The sequence below is a fragment of the Stigmatopora nigra genome, chromosome 16, assembly GCF_051989575.1.
Source record: "Stigmatopora nigra isolate UIUO_SnigA chromosome 16, RoL_Snig_1.1, whole genome shotgun sequence".
NCBI classification, from domain to species: domain Eukaryota; kingdom Metazoa; phylum Chordata; class Actinopteri; order Syngnathiformes; family Syngnathidae; genus Stigmatopora; species Stigmatopora nigra.
This window is the reverse complement of record NC_135523.1, coordinates 735,894-756,683: the sequence shown is the minus strand read 5'-3', so window position 1 is coordinate 756,683 and position 20,790 is coordinate 735,894. Positions and strand designations below refer to the sequence as shown.

At 49.0% G+C, this 20,790-nt stretch overlaps 4 protein-coding genes across 6 annotated transcripts; 3 read left to right on the top strand and 1 right to left on the bottom strand.

The window, feature by feature from the left end:
- The first annotated feature begins 221 nt into the window (after positions 1-221).
- On the top strand, positions 222-2,451 carry eif1axb (eukaryotic translation initiation factor 1A X-linked b). The gene is made up of 7 exons (XM_077735518.1): positions 222-417; positions 850-933; positions 1,001-1,104; positions 1,172-1,222; positions 1,296-1,377; positions 1,504-1,595; positions 1,670-2,451. Exons 1-7 carry the CDS (start codon positions 402-404, stop codon positions 1,673-1,675), a joined length of 435 nt encoding a protein of 144 aa, XP_077591644.1. The 5' UTR covers positions 222-401; the 3' UTR covers positions 1,676-2,451.
- Positions 2,452-2,736: 285 nt separating this feature from the next.
- Positions 2,737-10,138, top strand: map7d2b (MAP7 domain containing 2b). 3 transcript variants are annotated; one of them, XM_077735495.1, is made up of 16 exons: positions 2,737-2,910; positions 3,021-3,256; positions 3,881-3,964; positions 4,094-4,254; positions 5,699-5,819; positions 6,747-6,836; positions 7,024-7,199; positions 7,415-7,488; positions 7,566-7,732; positions 7,794-7,932; positions 8,144-8,303; positions 8,372-8,476; positions 8,536-8,602; positions 8,824-9,013; positions 9,112-9,346; positions 9,411-10,138. In XM_077735495.1, exons 2-15 carry the CDS (start codon positions 3,217-3,219, stop codon positions 9,320-9,322), a joined length of 1,785 nt encoding a protein of 594 aa, XP_077591621.1. In that variant the 5' UTR covers positions 2,737-2,910; positions 3,021-3,216; the 3' UTR covers positions 9,323-9,346; positions 9,411-10,138. The 3 variants fall into 3 exon arrangements, with proteins under 3 accessions (XP_077591621.1, XP_077591622.1, XP_077591623.1); XM_077735496.1 differs by lacking the exon at positions 6,747-6,836 and having other exon boundaries at positions 2,739-2,910; XM_077735497.1 differs by lacking the exons at positions 2,737-2,910; positions 3,021-3,256; positions 3,881-3,964; positions 4,094-4,254; positions 6,747-6,836 and having other exon boundaries at positions 5,478-5,819.
- A 270-nt stretch (positions 10,139-10,408) lies between these two features.
- LOC144209279 (uncharacterized) lies at positions 10,409-16,222 on the top strand. Its single transcript, XM_077735494.1, has 10 exons — positions 10,409-10,626; positions 10,830-10,873; positions 11,150-11,746; positions 11,861-12,562; positions 14,580-14,737; positions 14,811-14,931; positions 14,992-15,037; positions 15,103-15,264; positions 15,517-15,649; positions 15,888-16,222. Exons 2-10 carry the CDS (start codon positions 10,839-10,841, stop codon positions 15,899-15,901), a joined length of 1,968 nt encoding a protein of 655 aa, XP_077591620.1. The 5' UTR covers positions 10,409-10,626; positions 10,830-10,838; the 3' UTR covers positions 15,902-16,222.
- lipib (lipase, member Ib) lies at positions 16,150-19,571 on the bottom strand. Its single transcript, XM_077735508.1, has 10 exons — positions 19,459-19,571; positions 18,375-18,781; positions 18,091-18,199; positions 17,918-18,019; positions 17,744-17,833; positions 17,519-17,686; positions 17,027-17,116; positions 16,839-16,947; positions 16,566-16,739; positions 16,150-16,502 (listed from the first exon to the last, which is right to left on the bottom strand). The coding sequence occupies exons 1-10, from the start codon at positions 19,508-19,510 to the stop codon at positions 16,418-16,420; spliced, it is 1,386 nt and encodes a 461-aa protein (XP_077591634.1). The 5' UTR covers positions 19,511-19,571; the 3' UTR covers positions 16,150-16,417.
- Positions 19,572-20,790: the final 1,219 nt, after the last annotated feature.

The following is a 20,790-nucleotide window of genomic DNA, read 5'->3' as shown; positions in this document are numbered from 1 at the left end:
CTATATTTGACCTAGTTTACATACACCGTTGTGACCTTATTTTAGTCAGTCTTCAAATGTGATATTTTCTTTACTCGAATTATTTAAAATGTAAAGGTTTTGTATTCGTGAACCGCTTTTCTTTTGGAACTACGTGACGTACTTTGTGAGTCATCACTGAATGGTCGCATTAAATGTGTCACGACTGTAAACAAAAAAGGGTTAAATAAAGTTATTTGAAAACCCCTCTACGCATGTGTAGTAATCTAGCTAGTGACTCGGTAATCGTGCTAACAGCCAGCTCACAGCTTTCACTTCTCTCACTAGTTAACCTCTAAACGTCTTTTTTTCTGACAATTATAAATAACTTGTGAATTCAGTCGTTACTCAACGGGATTATCGTCACAGAAACTTGAACTAATATGCCCAAAAATAAAGGTAAGTGCGTGTTTTTGTGTCGAAGCCCGCCGCCGGAGAAAACACTGAAACGTGACGAGAGTTGCTAAAGCTAGCTAGCTTTGCGCAATTTCATTATTGTTTTCTCGACGGTTTGCTATTACCAACTAATGTCAATTTTAAAGAAAGACTGACTATCGGTTAGTAGCTAATTTTAACGCCGAATTGGGAACGGTGCCGCTCGATTCCGGCTTTGGGAGTACCACCACACCCGCTTTGGCCCTGTTTGACTCATTTTATTTTAAGCCCCAACTTGGTGATTTGCTACGTGTATAGTGAAATTAAATGAGTTTATCACTAGTATACTTCCAATTCATTGGAAGTGGGAGGCTTCATTGAAATGAATTGGACGTTTGGCGCCGTCAATGGAAGACAATCAACTAACATCTGACTTTTTTTCCCTCATGTTTCCAGGTAAGGGAGGAAAGAATCGGCGGCGTGGAAAGAATGAGAACGAATCTGAGAAGAGAGAATTGGTCTTTAAAGAGGACGGACAGGGTGAGAACCAGCTTCTAGAAGGTCCTGACCCAAAATGGACTCCCGTGACATTTTTGTGTTCCCGCAGAATACGCACAGGTGCTGAAAATGCTGGGAAACGGACGCCTGGAGGCATTGTGCTTTGACGGCTCCAAGCGACTCTGCCACATCCGAGGAAAGCTCCGGAAAAAGGTAGCCAGATAGATAGTGCCGAGTCAGCCAGTCCAATGCGTTTTTATTGATTTATTTGCTCCTGCAGGTGTGGATAAACGCGTCGGACATTATCTTGGTCGGGCTGAGAGATTACCAGGTGGGCGAGGAAGCCATTTTTTTCTGTTGTCGTCAGAGATTTCGCCTGACTTTTTGTTTTTGTCTGGTTGTAGGACAACAAGGCCGACGTTATCCTCAAGTACAACGCGGACGAAGCTCGCAGCCTGAAAGCTTACGGCGAGCTGCCCGAGCACGGTGAGGAGATACAAAGCGTTTGTTTTTGTCACCAAAATGGCCATGTTTTACTCCCAATTCAACACAAGTACTCCAAAAAAATGGTGCTCCGTGGGTTTTTATTTTTTATTTGTTTTTTTGTCCTAGCCAAAATCAACGAGACCGACACTTTCGGCAACGGAGACGAGGACGAGATCCTGTTCGATGACATTGGAGATGATGATGAAGATATTGATGAAGTAAGTTTAAGTTGTTGTTTTTTTTGTCATTGTCATTTCCTTAAATTTGCTCTTTTCCCCCCCCCCAATTTCAGATTTGAAGACCCGCCACACATCCACACACGTTTACCCAACGGGGATATTTTGAGCCGACATTTTATAAAATCCCATATCTTCATTTTCAGTCCGTAAACGTGTCCGTTAAATGCGACCGCGTGCTCGCTAAATAATGAGGGGAAGAAAAAAACCCTCTCTTGAATTCAACATTTTTCTTCCTACGTTTCAGTGGAAGCGGGCGTGATTCCAGAAACATTAAGTCCTTTTAAAAAAAGTGTATTTATATTGATTTCACGTCGGCTTTTGAGGACTTCAGAATCTTTGGATTCTCCAATAAACAAATGAATCATTTTTTTTAATTCCTTTGCTTTTGACGTGGAAATGTGGTGACCAGTTATCTTTCTGCTGTGAATTTAAATGGTTTTATCGCTAAAAGACATTACAATAGACAACTATACAAGTCAATTCAGCTTATTTTTTAGGTCGGTTCAGTTTAAGATGCAGTAGGTATTCTTAGAAAATGAAAATATGGAACTAGTGGTAACATTTGTTGATAAAAAATATTTTACACTAGAAATGGTACTGAAATGGTATCTAAATCAAATTTAATGAATCACATTCTTTTGTTACACACAGAAAACCTGAACAGAATGTACATCTGATATACCTATTTTATAGGTGTTCCCTTTGTTTTGCCCTGTTGGGAAGTCTGACTGCACTGCTTTCAAATCAGTTTCGAAAGTAGCTGTAATTGACAATTAAAATGTACAATATGTAACGGCTGCTTGTCTAATAATAAATAAAGAACTACCATCACCAAGTTTTTTTCCATTTTAAAATAGCAGAAAAGTAACACAGATTTACTTCTGTCTATAAATAGACGTTTATTTTCGTCGACCATCTTTCAAATCTCGTCGAAATCTTGCCAAGTCACGCCCCACGTGACCTGACGTCATTAATGCGCCGCCAGGTTCATTGTTTGCTGCCTGACGTCGCCGTGCCCCACATTGCCTGACGTCATCAACCCGCCGCCAGGTTCATTGTTTGCTGGCCGACGTCGTCACGTGCGCGACGGCCCGAGCAGGACCACCACACGTGAGCAGCTAAATAAATAAATAAAACGTGTGTTGTCATTCAAACGACAATATATTTGTCTTTGTATTATTATTCACAATCTTTTGTTTGATATTGTCTCATGTAAGTATCTTTTGGGTGGCCTGACTGATATAATTGTCGAACCAATATGCAAAAGAGCAACAATGACGTCATAATAATTAAGGTAGGGAATAATACGTTTCGTGGGGGGCGGTATATATCAATTTTGATACTAAGGTGTTTCACGTATTGTTGTTTTGACCTATTTCTGTCTTGTTTTGGTCGTGTGTTTAGCACGGGATGCTAGGCTTAATTGGAGCTAGCAAGGTGATGAGAGAACAGACCGGAAGTCTCTCTCTCCCCCTCCCTCCCTTTTCCTCGCTCTCATCTTCCTCCTCCTCGTCCTCCTCCTCATCATCATCATTCTTACATCCTGAGTCATCCGAGTGTACTACCAAAGTGACTTGGATTGGTTCGGTCTCACCTCATCATGACCCAAGTGGTTCCGACTCATCCTTCACCTTTGACAGGTTATTTTTTCCTTCATTTTAGCTGAATTTCGAATGACATCATAGGAATTAGTTTGAGCATTCATTCAATATGTACTATAAAACCCATTGTCAACAGTACTATGGCAGTTTTAGTCTTTTAGGTCTTACAACATGATACAAAATGAGGCAAAACTTTGCACTTGGTAAACATGTGTACAACCATATTGGATTTTTTTTACCCTACATCAATTTGGAATACTGTATGTATTTTTTTTGCATGTTTAATAAGCGGTTGTGGGAAGAATATAGTGATCGATTGGCTGAGTGCCATCAGACCTCTTAGTACAACCACTATTATCTAATGGGCATAGCTAAAATTGCAGAAGAAATGAGCTAAAAATACATTCCACTGACCAGAAATTCAGATCATATGACGCCAAACTCATTTTTGTCTCATGCAATGTTGTAGTTGAATAGCCAATGCGCTAACTTTGATTGACAGGTGAATAATTTCATATTTTGTAAGCAATGACATTAGTGACTAAAGCGGTGGTCACGTTTTCCTCTCCAGCTTATGTTCTATATTTACACCCCCCCCCCCCCCCTCTTCCCTTCCCGCCAAGTGAATCACGTTATGTTCTTCCGCCCCAAAAAATCATACAGCTCTGGTCCCGCCTCCCTCTGCCCCGTCGACCAATAGGAAGGCATCTCCTTGCCGGTCGCCGTCCAGTCAAAGAAATCTCACAGGTCAGTTTTTGACAATTTTAATTAGAGGTGTCAAACTTGAAAGTTTTCCTTGGAAGTCATTTTATATCATTTGATACGTAGCTATAATTTCAGCATTAATGAATGCAAATATTACATAATAACATGCAGAGCTGTCCGAAGCGGCACGGGACAAAGATCGTCGCGTTGAGAAGCAGCTGGAGCGCCATGGCGAGGAACGAGGACGCAAAATGGCGGCGCATAAGCGAAAGGAACAACAGCGCCGCCTAGCAGCAGAGGAGAAACGACGACAGCAGAAGGAAGCCGACAAGGTCAGAGGTCATTCTCAATTATCCTTTATTTATTTTTATAAGTCACCCTTAACTATTTGGTTACCGTTGACGACAAAAGACGTCCAATCTATTTTCACTGACAGGTTAATTTTAGTTTAAATGTGGGTTATATAAAACTACATTAAATAAGGTATGCAAAAATATTCCAATTATTAAAAAATATAAAACAAATGGATGTCTATAATCCTCAACGGTGACAAAAGAGTGACATTTTATGGGTCAATGAAATGAGGGCGTCGACATGTTTCATCAATGAGAATTTAATTGCGGCAAGGAAGGCATCAATGATTGGGGCGGAGCTTCTTCCTGACTCTAAATATCTGTTTGCGTTTGCCCGTCCCGTTAACAACGCCCCCAGGGCAGTCTGGCTCCCCTGGTAGCGTCTATTATTGATTTAGCGCCTCCGTTTGCTAGCTAACATCCCCCCAAGTCATTGACGTAATGATCGGTCACCGCGGCGAGCGATGACATCACCGTGTTGTGTGGCGTATACGGGAATTGCGAGGGTTAATGGCACCTTTGAGGTGAGCGCTTCCTGTTTGTTAGAGAGGAATAAGGTAGCTAGGACTTTATTTTACACTTTGTCTGTACCAACATGGCCGCCCGGGGCTGATTTGTTACTGTATTGGTGCTATAAATGGTCGTGTCTGTATTCATGATAACTCGAGAAGAAAGAAAGGATGATGAAACTTGCAGATTATGTTTGTTATATGGAACTAAAGAGGCTTCTGGATTTAAGGGTAATCAGGTCAAAGGTCACAGTAATTTTGTCATTAGCTGATAGTTAGAATTTGTTGGACGATAAGAAGGTCAAAAGTTTCCCAGGTCAGAAATATGGTTTTAAATTTGACGGTTTAGGCTGCGAAATACACTAATTTGTTGAATTATTGATGATTGAAAAGCTGTCTTTGAATTCAATTTGTACATTCAGTTGATCATTTTGTTGTTGTTGTTTGACATTTTGAGGCCTGAAGCAAGGGAGTGGCCACACTATCAAATATGGCCATGTTTTACATTTGTCTGCTTAGGCTTTTCTCTGTGTGTTTCAAGCCATCGTTTGGGTTCGGGTCACATGACCAAAACGCCTCCATGTGGTCATGTTCCATAAGAGGATGTTGTTTGAATATCAGCTGAAGGGAGGAAGGTAAGGTGGGGGGAGGGGCGAGGCAAAAAAAAGGAGGAGGGGAGAGAAAGACAGCGAGTGAGGGAGCGAGTGAGGGAGGGAGCGAGGTGTGTCACGGAGCTCTCTCACCCCTCCCCGCCAAACCGGAGCAGCCAGAAGCCGGCGAAAGGGCGAGGCCGCTGCTCGGATGCGGTTACCATGGCGCGCCCGTCTCCCTGCGCATCGCCGGGCGTGCGACGCCGTAGCGACGGATCAGTGAGGGAGTGTCTTTTCTTCCCCGTGTCCGAACGTAACGAACAGGAGCGGCTGGAGGCCTTGGTCCGCCGGAGAGGCGGCGGCGAACGAGGAGGAGAGACGCGCGACCGACGCGACGGCAGGCCCAAGCGATGGACCTGGGGGGGGCCGCCCGACGGAGCCGAAGGTGAGTCCCCAGTGGAAAGAGAGACAAAGGCTTGATAATTTGAAACACAGGTGTGCGCGCAGGTCCCCAAACGAACCCAAATCTTTGACCTTCCGGCCGTTTGGACCGCTCCTATGGATCAAATGTCCATCGATGGCGGGCGGCGTTCATTTGGGGGATTCTATTCGAGCCGAACGGATAGTAGGATGTAGGATTTATGGCAAAAAACATCACGTTTTTTAAAGACATTCCGGACGCGCGTTAACCTTGAACGCCGCCTTGGCTTTTTTCGCGTGGCGTCCCGCCGCCGCAGTGTCAATAATTGATCGGCGGCCCGTCCAGGCCGGGGCTGACCTGGGATCAGACCCACCCAAATGTTAGCTTCACTGCGGTGCCGCCGCTGCGGTCCTTACGGGAGGGGGGCGGACGGACGGACGGGGGGAATTGTGTCGCAGGCTTCCCGTTTCCATCTGGCGTTGGCCGGGGGGGACGAAGCTGACGTTTTTTTAGCCACGTAAACAACGCGGCCTCTTGGGAAAGGCAGTTGTGACGTCAAGGTGTGGCGACGATGTCATCGCCACGGCCGCCATTTTGAAAAACTCATTCAGTCTTCCCCATTGAAATGACTCACTTCAATATATGATATATATATATTTTTGTTATTTGTTTAGCTAGAGACTAAAATTCTAATCTCTTTTAAAACTCTTCAAATATTTCATAGATGATGATTTTTCTCAAGTCATATTTTCAATCCTTGATATTTTCTGAATGTCATGCTTTAACATGCCAAATTTCTCATTCCAGTGAATTTTCATGATCTAAAATGGCTGACGTGCACGCTGAAATGGGAAGCGCTTGACCTTTCCCCTTTTCCCATTTCCCCCGAACGCTTCAGCAGCTAACCCCGCCCCCCGTAACGCTTTTTTTGCTTCCCCACCCGTGGGCCAGGTAACATTAGGAACCCGCCCTTCCACGCCCTGGGCTCGGCTCCGCCCCACCATCTCCCCGCTGCTTCCGGCGCCGGCCAATCCCGTGACGGTACAGATCACCTGACTCTGTGTGCCCCGCCCGCCCGCCTCTGCCAGCCTTGCATGTTTTTCACCACGTGTGTGTTTGCACGCTTTGAAGCTCGTTATGGAACATTGCCATCCCGTAATGAAACAAACCCGTGGTGACGTCTTGTAAGTCCCCTCGTTGACATTTTTTCGTCTATTTTTTGGCTCAGCACGCGAGTTCCTGGCCCCGCCCGACCTGTCGGACGAACCAATGAGCAAGCAGCTTTCCAGCTCCTCCTCCGACCTGCACTCCGCCTCCCAGCGGGATAAAGCCCACCCGACGGCGTCCAATCGCAGGAGCGTGGCCGCCTTCCCCGACGAGACGTCTCCGGCCAAAACGCCAACGGTCAGCACGCACGCACGCAAATTCCCATTTCATTCAAGCCACACCCCCATACTCCCAAATTAGTCCACATTATTTCACATTTTGTTGCAAAGCAGGACTATTTTTGCAAAAAAACACCATTTGTAGGTTTCCACATAGTATCAAATTGTCAATATTTTTGAAGAAAACTACTCATACTCCTACGTATTATGACTAAATTGTCTACTACCCCCCAGGGCGAAGTTCCCCGCACGCCCGTCCGCAGTTCGTCCTTCCGAGCCAACGGCAAAGGTCCCGCTACCCCCAAAAGGTACCCCCGCACAAATTCAGCCATTTGCCAGGCTCTTCGACACCCAAACAATCTCCCCAAATGCCATTTTCCACCAGGATGCGAGCTAGCCGGAGTCGCGCTCAGTCGCCGTGCTCCCCGGGCCAGTACCCGCCTTCCCCGATCCGGCAGAGGGCCCCCACGCCGGGCGAGGAGAGGAAGCCCCCCAGATCGGAGGGCCCCGACAAGAAGATGTCCAAGTCCGCCAGCCGGGAGTTGTGCGCAGGTGAGAGGCGGAACCCGATACCAGTCGACGTGATGACGGACCCACGCCCTCCCCGTTTCAGAGTCTCCGGGGACGCCCACCGGCCGCAGCCCGGGGGGCACCACGGACGCCGAGGAGGCGTCGCGTCTGCTCGCCGAGCGCCGCCGTCTGGCTCGGTTACAGAAGGAGCAGGAGGAGCGGCGACGGCAGGAGGAAGAACTGTGAGTAGCCAGCAGGTTTACTTCAAATTAAAGGAAAAGTCATCATTCCAACCAAAAAAAAAAAAATCTCAAACTAAAAAATGTCATGCGCCCTCTTGTGGACAAAATTTTCATTGCAAGAAATGCAAACAATAATATTGCGCTCTATCCATACCCGATGAAAATTGGCAGCCAGGACAATTGTCTCTTTTCCGTTGCCCCACTCCTCCAGGCTGAGGGCCGAGGAGGAGCGCGAGAGACAGCGGGAGGCCCGAGAACTGCAGGAGAGAGCGGCCCGCCAAGCCGAGGAGGAGAAGAAGAGCCGGGAGGAGGAGGATCGCCGGCAGAAGGAGCAGCGATGGAAGGACATGCAGGATCAGCTGGACAAGGATGTCCGTCTCCTCTAGGCCCGAGCCTCCTAAAGGAGGCCGTCCACTTGACTTTTCTGGTGTCCCCGCAGAGAGAGGAGGCCTTCCGGCGAGCTCAGAGAGAAGCCGAGAGAAAGAGGAGGGAACGCGAGCGCCTCCACATCCAGGAGGAGCAGGAGAGGAGGGACAGGAAGAAGGTCAGCAACTATTTCTTCTTCTTTTTCCTCCTCATGTAACCTTTTTCCTGCCTTTGCAGAGGATCGAAGAGATCATGAGAAGGACCCGCAAGAGTGACGTGGAAGCCCCACTCGGCGTGGCAGCAGGTAACGCCACCAACGCCGCCGCCACGTTCCACTTGACCCTTCGTTTAATTCCACGCCAATCAGAACACAGAATACAATCATGAACATCAAGAATAAAAAGGAAGATCTTTCCTTCCTTCCCCGCAGTGTGACTCAGCACACTTGCGCAATGTTCGAAACAGCGCCCTCCTTTAGCCCGAAACAGTACTACTTCATGGAAACTGAGACCCTGTCGTTTTCAGTGTGCGACGGTGGGCCAGAGATGGCGGCGCTAGCCCCAGAGGAGGACGTGGACGAGGAGGATGAGGAGGAGGAAGAGGTGGTGGACGCCCCCGCCCCTCCGTCCGAACCCCCCGCCATCCTGCTGGGACCCCTAGACAACAGAGGCTGCGTGGACGAACTGTCGGACGGCGTCCAGTCCATGGACGTCAGGTGAGCACCTCGCTCGTCCCGAGACGGTCCCGTCCCCCCCGACCGTCCCGCCCCCCTCCCGGACCGTCCCGCCCTCCCGTAAGTCCCGCGTGCGTCAGTCCCGTGTCCAGGGACGAGCCGGCCAGCGCTCAGGAGTTCTCGCCGGTGGCGGACGGGCCCCAAGGACCGGGCGGGCCCGAGCCGGCGTCCCGGGCCTTCGCCAAACTGCCGGCGGGAAGCGGCTTGGGCGACCTCAACGAGAACCTCCTCATCCAAGCGTACGACAGCGTCCAGTCCACCGCGCTTATCGGCGGACGGGTGGACGTGTGACGCCGCCTTTCCAGAGAGACGCGGGTATGACGGGCTATCGATCCATTGCGCCTAGCTTGACTGCTCATTTCATTTTTTTTTTTTTTAGGAAATTCGCATCCAGGCCGACCGTCGTCGCCGGTCCAAAACCAGCTGACCCGCTCACCGCGCTCCAACTCCATCGACACCCTTAAGACATGTGAAAATAGCCACGCCTCATCTCCACATTGAACGCCACACCCACTCTAATCTCCACGAGCGGAATTAGCGACACGTAACGAGCTCCGGGTTCCGATTAGTGACCCGAGGCTCACCGATGGGGTGGCGGACGGAAGCTTTCCACGCTAAAGAAGAGGGAGTGGCTTCCCGCCACCGTGTAAATAGCTTAAATGGACGCAAAACGGAGCCGTTAGCGCCCGTAGTTTGGTCTCCCTCGTGGTTTCCGCGCCTTGGTTTTTTCGATTGGTAGCCCGTAGCATCCATTTTTTTTGCCCAAGAGCGCCAGGCACTCGCTTTCCAGCAAAAAAACCCCCGTCTGTTTTGGCCAAGCGTCAACGCGTGTAGTTGTAAGACACTGACTAACCATGCTAGCCGCGCTGTGTAGTCGTGCGCACTATTATTACTCCGTAGCCCACGTTCACTCTGGTTCTGTCACCCCCGCGGGCACCCCCGAGGCCGAGGCCTTCCACCTCGACCGGTCACGTCCTCCGCAGCGGCGGGCGACGCCCTTTTAGCTGGGGGTCAACATTAAGGCCACTCGCAGCCTGGTTGAATATATCATTATAAATGTGATGCATGGATTAGTGCTGAATAAGATCAATAAAGTTCATGAAAATATTCAATGTGTGTGTCTGTTTCTGTTCTATTGGAATTTTTAGGTCCAAACTAAAGATATTCTATCGTACTGTCAATTAAATCAATTATTGTATAAAGGTTTATTTTTAAAAGGGAAGAAAAACACTTAAAATCACCAAAAATAGAGCCCAAATTCATTGTTTTGTTTTGAGCTGACGTTTAAGTGTAGGACTTTCCCATTCCATACCAGATAGTGGCGCTAACGTATCTGTCCAGCGAAGAAGAAGAGTGGTCATAGTAGAAGAAGAGGTGATCACTTTTTTTTTCCTTCGTCGAAGCTAGAGCGCGTTTTCAGCCATTTTCTGTCACATATTCGCGAATAGCATCAACAAAACCGACTTTAGCGTGTACTTGTGTGCGTGTGTTAATAAATAGGACTTTCAGTTCAATTCCTCGAGTCTTATATTGTGATTTTTGTGTGTTTGTTGTACTTTAACCGCTCTGAACGGAGGACGTCGCGGAAGACGCAGGTGAGTGCCCCTGATGTTAGTTAGCTCTAGCTAGCGCATCTTCCCAATGTTTATTTAGGTATTTCGACGGATTTCTCTTTAACGAAAAGGCCACTTAAGACTTTGGAAAAGCATTTAAAGCGTTTGATTTAATTCAACAGCGTTAACACTTACATTTTTATGAAATTGATTCGTCTGACCTAACTTGTTTTGACTCTTCGAAGGGGGCCGAAATGTCGAGACAGAAGTCTCCGTCGCCTCAAAACAGGTAAAAACACACTTTTGGAAACATGTATACTAGTCCTTTCTGGTTGTCTTTGTGTTTTTCATATCTTATATATTCATTTCTTTTGTATTCTGTATGTTTTGAGTCGTTGTTTTGGAAATTCTTTATTCTAAAGTAGACCCACGTTGTTGCAAAGTTAGTCTACGATATGCTAAATCGTATGTTTTCTTTAGTATCAATTGAAAGGGAAATTAAATGTGGTTTGTTTGTTTTCCCAAAAAATTCCACATTCTCACCGACACCATTTTTGTTATCCAGGAGAATCCCATGGAATGAATTTGGACCCTACAGACCCAAACCCGGACCGGACAGCACCACCCAGGACTGGAAGCACAACTCCCGAGACGATCAGCGCGGGTTTGGCGAGGACGCGCTCTCGGAAGGTCAGAGAAGACCCTCCACACACAATAACGATTGGCGTCAGTGCGATCGGGAGGGCGCTTCTCGCCGGCGCCCCTCGCCTCAACGCGACGCGTCCAACCACCGCGCCCCCAGAGGCTCCCCCCACCGCGACGGCGGATTTGACGGCGCGGGAGCCAGGAAAGGATTCCGCCAAGATTTCCAGAGTTTCAACAGTCGAACCAGGCAGCCAAATTCCCCCCTGAGGTTCCCCAGGGAGGAGCTCCCCTTGTCCCCACGGGAGGTGCGGGGGCGGGACGGGGACCGGTGGGGCCGCGGGAGGTCCCGGGACGCCAGCCCCGTCGTCGGGTACGGCGAAGAAAAGGGAAGCAGGAGAGAGAGGAACCCGACGGGCCCGGACAGAAGCAGACACAGAGAAGATGTCCAGCCGAGGGACGACGTTCGCTCCCTCTTAAAGAGCTCCAGAAGAGAAACGGACGCCCACCGTCACAGCGGGTAAATTGGGGGCAGCTCGCCAACTCCAGAAAACTCTTTCTTTCCGCTGACCTTTGTTTTTCTCCTCCATTTTGCACATTTTGACGTTGACGACGTGTCCTCTTGCCGTGGCAGGTTCAGACGGGACGGCAAGGACTATGGAGAGCCGCGCTTCTCCACGCCGGACGGAAACGGCGGATCCCCTCGACCCTTTGAGCGCGCTAAGGCCATGGCCGAAGACCGCAAAGGCCCGCCCCCGCTGTTGCGAGAGCGCGACAACGGAGAAGTGCGAGGTGGACCGGAATCGCGGCGACGAACCGAACATTTCTGGACGGCCGAAAACCGAAGGGATTCCCGCGAAGATTCCGGGAAGCGCCGCTTTCCAGAACACTGGGGGGACGACCCCGAGCGCAAGAGGACCCCCCCGCCGCGAGAACCACCGGATGGCGGCAGATTGGAACGACGGGACGGCGGCCCCAGGGCAAAGGGCGGTCCTCCGACGACCGGAGGCGGGGTGGAGCGCCACGGGATCTTCGCCAAGAACCGCTCCGACTTTCAGCCCGCCCCTCGAGGCTACTCGAACGCTGCCCGCGAGGCGCCCTCGACGGCGTACGGAAGCCAAAGAGAATCCCGCTACGGGGAAGAAACCCGTTGGCGAGACGGCAACCGACGCGTGGAGCGGGTCGGAAGCGCGGCGACGGACGGGCGCCAGTCGCCGCAAACGGACGGCACCCGGCGGCGCTCGTGGGAGGAGCCCAAGCTGGAAAACATGATGGTGGTCGCCAAGGAAAAGCTCACCATCAAAGTGGACAGGAGCCGGCCCATCCGGAACGCAAGGTAAGGTATTCCCATTGGTCGGGACCAAAGCCGCCGCCGCCACCGCCTCCTTTTCTCAAGACCGGCCGGCTAGCGAGCCGAGAAGAAGGGATCTTGGCGCTTTAGGGAAAGAGAAGAGACCTCATCGGATCTCCTGAATCATCTTCTCTGGGAGACTACGGGTGGAAGATTCACTTCTCGTCCCCATCTAGATCTTCCACATTTAGCTCCTCCCCCTGGATGAGATGGGAATTCCATTGGCGCGCTTGTTAACTAGGTTTTTTTTAGCTTACGATTTTGGGCTCTTTGGAATTGTTCCTGTCTTTTGTGGAATGGAATTTGGACGACCACAGAAGAAGAAGAAGAAGAAGAAGAAGAAGAAGAAGAAGAAGAAGAAGAAGAAGAAATGGAAGCCCGACGGACAGCCAGCCAGCGGAAAATGAAGAAGACATGTCCACTAAAGGAGATCAAGTTCCCGGATGAAGTGGCATCCTCGTGAAGGTCATCTATTACTCTGGAGAAAGGTTGTCGCATGACGAAGAGGAGGATCTACATGGAAGAGTGGGAAGGAACGTCTCTTGATCATCGGAAGCAACGCCGGGGATGTTCAGCCATGCTCAGGAACCCAAACGCAGATGGAATCGTCCTGCTCTGAAAATGGGTGCTAAGCCACATGGAGATGGTTTGCTTACCATTTGGATACCATTCGACCAGGAGGATGGAAAAAATAGATTGAAGGAGAAACGTCTTCACAACCTTGTGGAATTCCACACAAAGCCAACGCCCACTTTGCCATCTTTTCTTCATTTCAAGGAAGAGGAGCACCTACAAACATCTGGAGATTTGGACATCCCCACCTTGGTCCTCCTCTCGAGCGAGAAAATAGGAGACGGACGTGAAGATGAAGATTCCGGGAAGACTCCACATCACCACCATTTATGTGACCAAAATGGCAGACGATGACCTCCACGTGGACAAAACCAAGACCACTTTTTGGAAGACCCCATGATGTCATTGGTTGACTTGAGAAGTCTAACGTCACCCTGTCGACATCTACAACGAGAAGAGGACGGCGGCCATCGCCAAAGTTGAAAGCAACCTCACTGCCGCCATCCAACATTCTCCAATTGCGTCAAAAATTGGAAGTATTGTCCAAATAGTTTCACATTTGCATTTGTATTCCCTTCCAGGAGAAAGTGACATGGCCACCACCACCACCAAAATCACCAGGAGTGGGAGGAAGAAGTAGGACGAATCTGAAGCCGGTTGACTCCAGAAGATATGACCATTGAAAGAAGTTGATGTCGGCCCAGGGCGGCCATCTTACAACAGACGTGGATGTTCCATCTGGGGCCACCATCAACGGGAATAACTCACGAGACGAGACGCCACCATCTTGGGCCAGCATCCATCCATCAAGATCCCCCCCCCCCCCCCCCATGACACCCCACCCAGTGTGTGGTTTTTCAGGAGGCCCACCTTGGTCTTCATCCTGGTGGCTCCATAAATGAGCTGAAAAAACCTGGAAACTTGGTCAAATGGCAACACACTTCCAATGGAAACGCAACCTCCACGCTCTTGCCTACTTTTTGGCGTCATTTGGTCCGTTAACAGTGGCTGCCATAGATGTCCAATTCATTTGGACTGGGAGGGCCTAACCATATAGCTGGTCGTTTTTTTCCAAACAAACCCCAATTAATTTTTTTATTTTTAATTCAATAAATATGGTATTTCTACTTTAATTAATTTCAATTTATATCAATAAGTAAAAAGCTTAATATTTTTTAAAATTGATTTAAAGTGGACTATTTTTGAAACAAAACATTTGAATCAAATTCTCTTTCGATTTCAATGTAAATCCTAAAATAAGAGCAATGCCAAATTCAGTACATTTTCAACGCCGGCCCTCCCACTTCAAATAGTTATTCCCCTTAAAGTTTGTTTTGAAAGTGTTTACTTGTGTGGAAATGTTTTTATTTTTGAGGCCTCCCTCCAGGCTTGACTCCTCCTCCCCCTCACCCGCCATCTTCCCCCTCAGCTCGCCGTGTTACTCTGCCGTCCGCCAGCTGTCGGTGGACCTGGTCAACGCGGGCCGGCGCCCGGATCTCCCGCCTCCCCCCACCTCGGGGAGCCACGCCGAGGGGAGCGCCGCCGTCTTTGCGCAGGAAATCATCACGCTGGTGCACGCCGTCAAAGGTTGGAAATGAGTCCTCCCTCCTAAGCCCTTGGCGGGAAATTTCATTGCTCCTCCCTCCCCCTCCCCTTTTAGGCCTCTACTTTAAAGGCCAAGATCTGACGTTGGACCGCCGCTTCTCGGAACTGACGCCGGGAGGGCGGAGCCCCGAAGAAGGGGCGGCGCTCACGCTGGACCAGAGGTTCTCGTCCCAACGGTACGTCTCGTCCCCGGCGCCGTTTCCCTCCCCTCTCTTAAGTTCTCCGTTTGTTTTCAGCACGCTAGCGGACTCGACCGCCAATAAAATCCCGTCCCTCCTGGAGGTAAGCGCATCTTACCCTCCACCGGCCGGCCACGGCACCCTCTCAACGCCATTTTTTGTTTTTAGCTGACCCACGGCCCCGGCGACTTGCGACACGACCTGGAGAGGCGGCGGCAGAAACGGCTGGAGGGGGTGACCGTCACCATCGTGGCCAGCGGACCCGCCGACGCACAACGGGTCTCTGGCGTCTTCAGGGACAAACGGGACTACTATCGGGATGGAAATACGGTGAGTGGGGCCGCGTCCCAAAAATATTTGCTCGTGCCACCCAAAAAATATCTCCATCCTCATTTGAATCTGATCCTAAAACAGAGAGTCGCCACTCATCATTGACTTTTCCGGGCCACAAAAAATGAAGCGGTGGCCCAGATTTGGCCCCCGGGCCGCCACTTTGACACCAAAACATGAAAAAATGTTTCATTTCCCCGTCAAACAAAGTCTTGAAATCCCGAATGTAAATAGTTATGATGTAAACTGCAGGATCCCAGGAGAGGAGGGGGAGGAGGTCCGATCAGGATGAGCCGAAACCCGGGCCAAAGGTTCAAGGCGTCGTCGAGCGGCAGGACGAGCAAGCGCTACGCCGCCGCCGCCGACAACAACGACAAGCACGCAGGTAGCGTCCCAAAGACGTACTTTGAATAATCCCCTGCCGCGGCTCAGCCAGTCTTTTTTTTTTAGACCTCTTCTTTCTTAATTTTGGCTTTGCTTGGCTCTTGTGTAACCGCCACCGTACGTACATTAGAACCTTCTTCGCCTTAGCCCCGCCCCCTCCCCCACCGAGATCCGCATTAGCGTTAGCGCCTTTTGACTTAGCCTGGTTTTCTTCTCCCTCTTTGCTTTCCTTGTCGCAGGTCCCAGTTGGTGACTCTGCCCACCCAGGATGACCCCGCCCCCCAAGTTCTCCCACTGCCCCCCCTTTTTTAAGCGAGTCCTACGCGTTTCAAGGCGTTTGCGTCGTCACCTCGATCCAATTGGTCGATCTTTGGAACACATTTTCCATATTTCCCAAAGTTCTGAATATGTTTCATTTGAAATCTAAATCGTTTTTCAATCAATGGCAGCCATTGAGTTAGCAAAGCGCTCGTTCATTTCCATTCCTGTGACATATTGAACTATACTGTGATGAGAGAAACTTTATTTAGGCGTGGCCCAACGATATAATAAAAAAAATAATAATAATAACTCCGCTTTTGTGTTTTTTTTCTTTCTTTTTTTTACTATGAACAGCATAAAAACGGATGAAATGTCAGGAAAAAGGCACCAAAACTGATAAATGTATCCAAAATGGCCGTCTTAGTCGCAAAGAGGTAAAAAGTCGTCACAGTAGCTCGCTAACCCACTTCTGGACCCTGTCTTAAAATGGCCGCCTCCACGCGCCATCTCAGGGGCGAGCATCGCACGGTGAAGGCCGGAACGCCGACTCTCGGTTCTCCTCCATGATCAGGTCGAAGCGGCATAGCAGCGGCCTGTTAACGGGCGAGAGGTCAAGAGGTCACGTCCTAAGTTGAGGCCATCGGCCAGCGACTGACCTTTCGGGGCGCTCCAGCGGCGTCAAGCGAATCCGTAGTAGTCGTATCTTGTAGCGTGGCCCGATGACGTTGCCCGTGTTGATGCGAAGGGTCACCTTGTTGACGGACGCCAGGTCTTCGTCAAATTGTGCCAAGAGACGCGTCGACGTGAACTGCTCGAAGCGGAGGAGCTTGCTGGCGGCAAAGACGAGAGGTCACCAGAGGTCACGAGAGGTCGTCAGTCCGTTCTTAGCTCCAAAATAGTCCAAATTGAGCAGGACGTTTCCCACTCACTGGTCGATCCGGGCCTCCGTGACGTTCCTGCCGCTGTGCAGTCGGATGTAGACCACGCCCCAACGCAGGTACTGGTTCCACGTCACCATGTCCACTCTGTAGTTGAGCTCTTAACACAGCCACCCGTCTCCATTTTAACTTTTTTTTCTTCTTCTATTTAGAAGATGACAACGAAGGATGGCACTCACTCTTGTAGGGAGGCGAGGCGCTGGTGCCAAAGAAGGCTTTGGTCTGACCCAATCGGAGGAGGCTTTCCCGCCACCGCACCACGTCGTATCCTGCCAGCCAATGACAGGTTAGTGCGCGGGTGTCCAAGTGGCGGCCCGGGGGCCAAATGTGGCCCGCCGCGTCATTTTGTGCGGCCCGAAAAAGTCAATCATAACTTTCTGTTTTAGGATCAAATTCAAATGGATGTATTTTATATTTCCTTATTTTTTCCCTTTTAAATCAATAACTGCCATTTTTAATCATTTTTTTCAGTGTTTTTAGCTCAAAATCATTTTGTAAAATCTAAAAATGGATTTAAAAAAAGCTCAAATAAACATTGTTTTAGATATATGAAAAAAAGAATAGATAGGGCTTTTAATCCAGTTCATTTCATCCATTTATAAAAAAATTAATGTCAATATTCTATCTAAAATGGTTTGAAACACGCGGATTGTCCCCGTTTGGGGCCTCACCTAGTTGTGGGCAGGAAGCCGGCTTGAAGGCCTCGCACTGAAGACACTTTCCGTCCAGGAAGTCGGCGTAGGACGCGCAGGGGTACGCCGTCAGCTGGCACGTGCCCTCCAGGGCGCACAAGTAAAGCCAGGTGGCCCGTTGGTGGTCGCACACAAAGTAAGACTTTCCTGAAGAAATTGACCCGCTTCAGGAATTTGTGCTGGACATTGGTGGGCGGGGCTTACCGGCAAAGATGGTCTTGGGGCAACCGGGTTGGTCCACGCCCCCGTTGGCGTAGAAGTCAATGTGGCCGTGAGCCCCCCGCAGGCCAAACGCTGTAAAACAAGGGAAGCGTGTCACCAAATTTCTATTTCCTAAAAGGAGGAGGAGCCACCGGGAAGAAAAAAAGCGGAGCTCACAGTCCATGTCGGTGTGCAGCACGTCCACGAAGAGGGCGTCCGTCGGGTCCAAGCGCTCGTCCGGCGTGGCGCTGGCGAATAGCGGACCGGCTGGGTCCAAACCTGACAAAAAAGTTAAGTCCACCTCTTTCAAAGGGTTTAAAAAAAAGTATATTTTGTCACATGGCTCTTACCTGTGATGCGCCCCACTTTTCCCTTCAGGTTGGCGCCCACAAAACCGGCCAGGTGCGCCCCCAGACTCACGCCGATCAGGTGCACCGACTCCAGCGAGGCGCCTTTTTCCTACGGTGGAACATTTTAGCCCGTGAGTAGACTTCTAATTAAGGATCAAATTCTGACCCATGTGGTCAAAAATACATCAAAACATTCAAAAGTCATTTGGAATAAAACTACAAAAGCACTAGACTATATCAAAATTCAAAGCCCGCCACCCCACACAAAAACCATCATGGCGTACCTGCATGACCCTAATGAAGGCGGTCAAATTGTGGGCGGCGTCCCTGGCGTAGGCCACGGCGCTCAGGTAGTTGAGGTTAGCGGCCCCCCGGTTCCAATCCACCACCACCACGTTGAGTTGGGGCTCCCGGGCTAACAACGCCCGGGCCAGGCCGCCCATCCAGGCGGGGGGCGCCCCGGTGGGCCGGTAGCCGTGCACCACGAAGACGGTGGGGCGCGTGGGCCGGAAGAGCGGCTCCGACCACGGGCGCCGGGGGTCCAGCTCGCGGCCGCAACCCGGGTTCAAGCCCGTGTACAGTATCAGGCGCACGGACAGGCGGGTGCCCAGCAGGCAGTGCGACAGGTTCAGGTCCGTGAAGTTGGCGCATGATTCGTCCTCGCCGCCATTTGCTCCTCCCCCTTTTAAAACTGATGGGGTCAAAATTTGGATACATCATCATAACAATCCATTTGTTTTCTTGTCAAAAGAATTTTCAAAGAATAAACACAACAGAATATTTGCTCTTATTTTTTCACAAAGAAAAATATATATTTACTGGCATTTAAAAAAAAATAATAATAATAATGATAAAAAGATCAACTAGGGCATATATAATACTCCGGCACGCTGCAAAAAGTGTGACTTTTGAAAGAAAAAAGCCTTACTATACATGGTCTTATTTTAAAAATATTTCCGTTTTCTTGTCAAAAACATTTTCTAAAAATAAATACAACAGATTTTTTTTTTATCAAAGAAAATATATATCTACTAGCATTTAAAATAATAATAATAATAATAATGATAAAAAAAGATCAAGCAGAACATACATAAGCCGCATGCACACGCTGCAAAAAGTGTGACATTTAATTCAATTAGATCATGCTGCTCTAAAAAAAAAAAAAAAAATCCTCTGCGTTAGGACAGTACGTTCCACCGCCGCTACCGTCAATCCCGCATGGCGTGGAGGAGGAGGAGCAACAAAAACAATGGCAGCGCGTGGCTTTCAATTAAATAAAGGGGAGGTCTTAGTTTGAAATATTACAACAAACAAGAGTTGAACTTAAATGCTAATTGTTGTTTTGGTGGTGGTGGTGGTGGTTGTTACCTTGGCAGAGCACCAGCAGCGCCAACGCGCCAAGCCGTTCCCACGCCGCCATCGTCCCGGAATAAAGAAGACGGCGGACGGCGGCGGAGATCTTTGGAGTGGGAGGAGTCCCGGGGGGGTGCGGCTCAAGTGAGTGAGGCCGACCAATCGTGCGCGAGAGAGACAGCGTTAGCGTGTCTGCTTGCCAGATGACTACATTCAAAACAATTATTTATATTCATAAAGAGGAATAATTTAAAGTCAACTTTATTTAAAACATAGTCACTTTTAACTCCATGAATTCATTGAAAAAAATACAAACTCCATTCAAAGAAAACGTATGTATTATATTTGTACTTTTTTAGTCCTATTGATTCACCATCATTCAATTCAATACATTTTTAAACCCCAACACTTTATGGCTTGATTCTCTATTCAATCTCTCTCGCAAAATAAGCATTTTTGTGGCTTTTAAGAGGGAAAAAAAAGTGGTAATAAGCGGGTGGGCATGCTAGCTATGCTATTGATAGCTTCAAAGTCTTTTTGTCCAACGCCACCACAAGCAAAGCTTGTCATTTAACGCAGCCGAGCGTCGCAGTGGCGTCCCGGATGGAAATGGCGGCCGTTCCGTTCGCCGTCGGGCCGCCGAGTTCCGCTTAATTAGCTTACGGGAAGCCGAGAGAGCCCGCAGATGGCGTCGGGTCGCCAGACGTAAACAAACAAATGGACGTGGCGTACAAATAACAAGTCGTCTGGGACAAAAATAAAAGTAGAGCAAGTTTTATTGGTTTAATCAGTTAACTAGAGTACAAATAATGACAACGCCAAACTGCAAAACAGTCGTCGGGTCACAAAATGTTACCTTTTCTTTGCATTTGAAGTCCACAATGGATACTAGTTTGGATTGGAGGACAAATACGTGGAAAGCGCCGTCATCAAGTGGAACGTGGTGAAAAAAAATGCCCTTTTGTTTAGCAACAATACTGAAATACAGACACTTTTTACAGCCTGTTCCAACGCCGTGTGGGCGGGGTCAGCGGAATGGACCTCAGCAGCACAACCAAGGTAAAAAAAAAAACAATAACATAAAACAAAGCTTTAGTACAGGGTTGATGTTTTCCAATGTTGATGCTAATATTTAAGGAAAAGACCTGCTTTATCCACCAGTCTGTCTTGAATCCGGGGCGATAGGGGTTCGAACCTTGGTTGCCTGCATGCGAGTCCGGTGAACTAACCTCTGCGCCATGATGTCACCACACTTTAATTTGTCATTATTGGAAAGTATTGACTACACACAGTTGTTTCTATTTAAGGGAAAAATATTCCCAAACAGGATTTGAACCCACATCTACC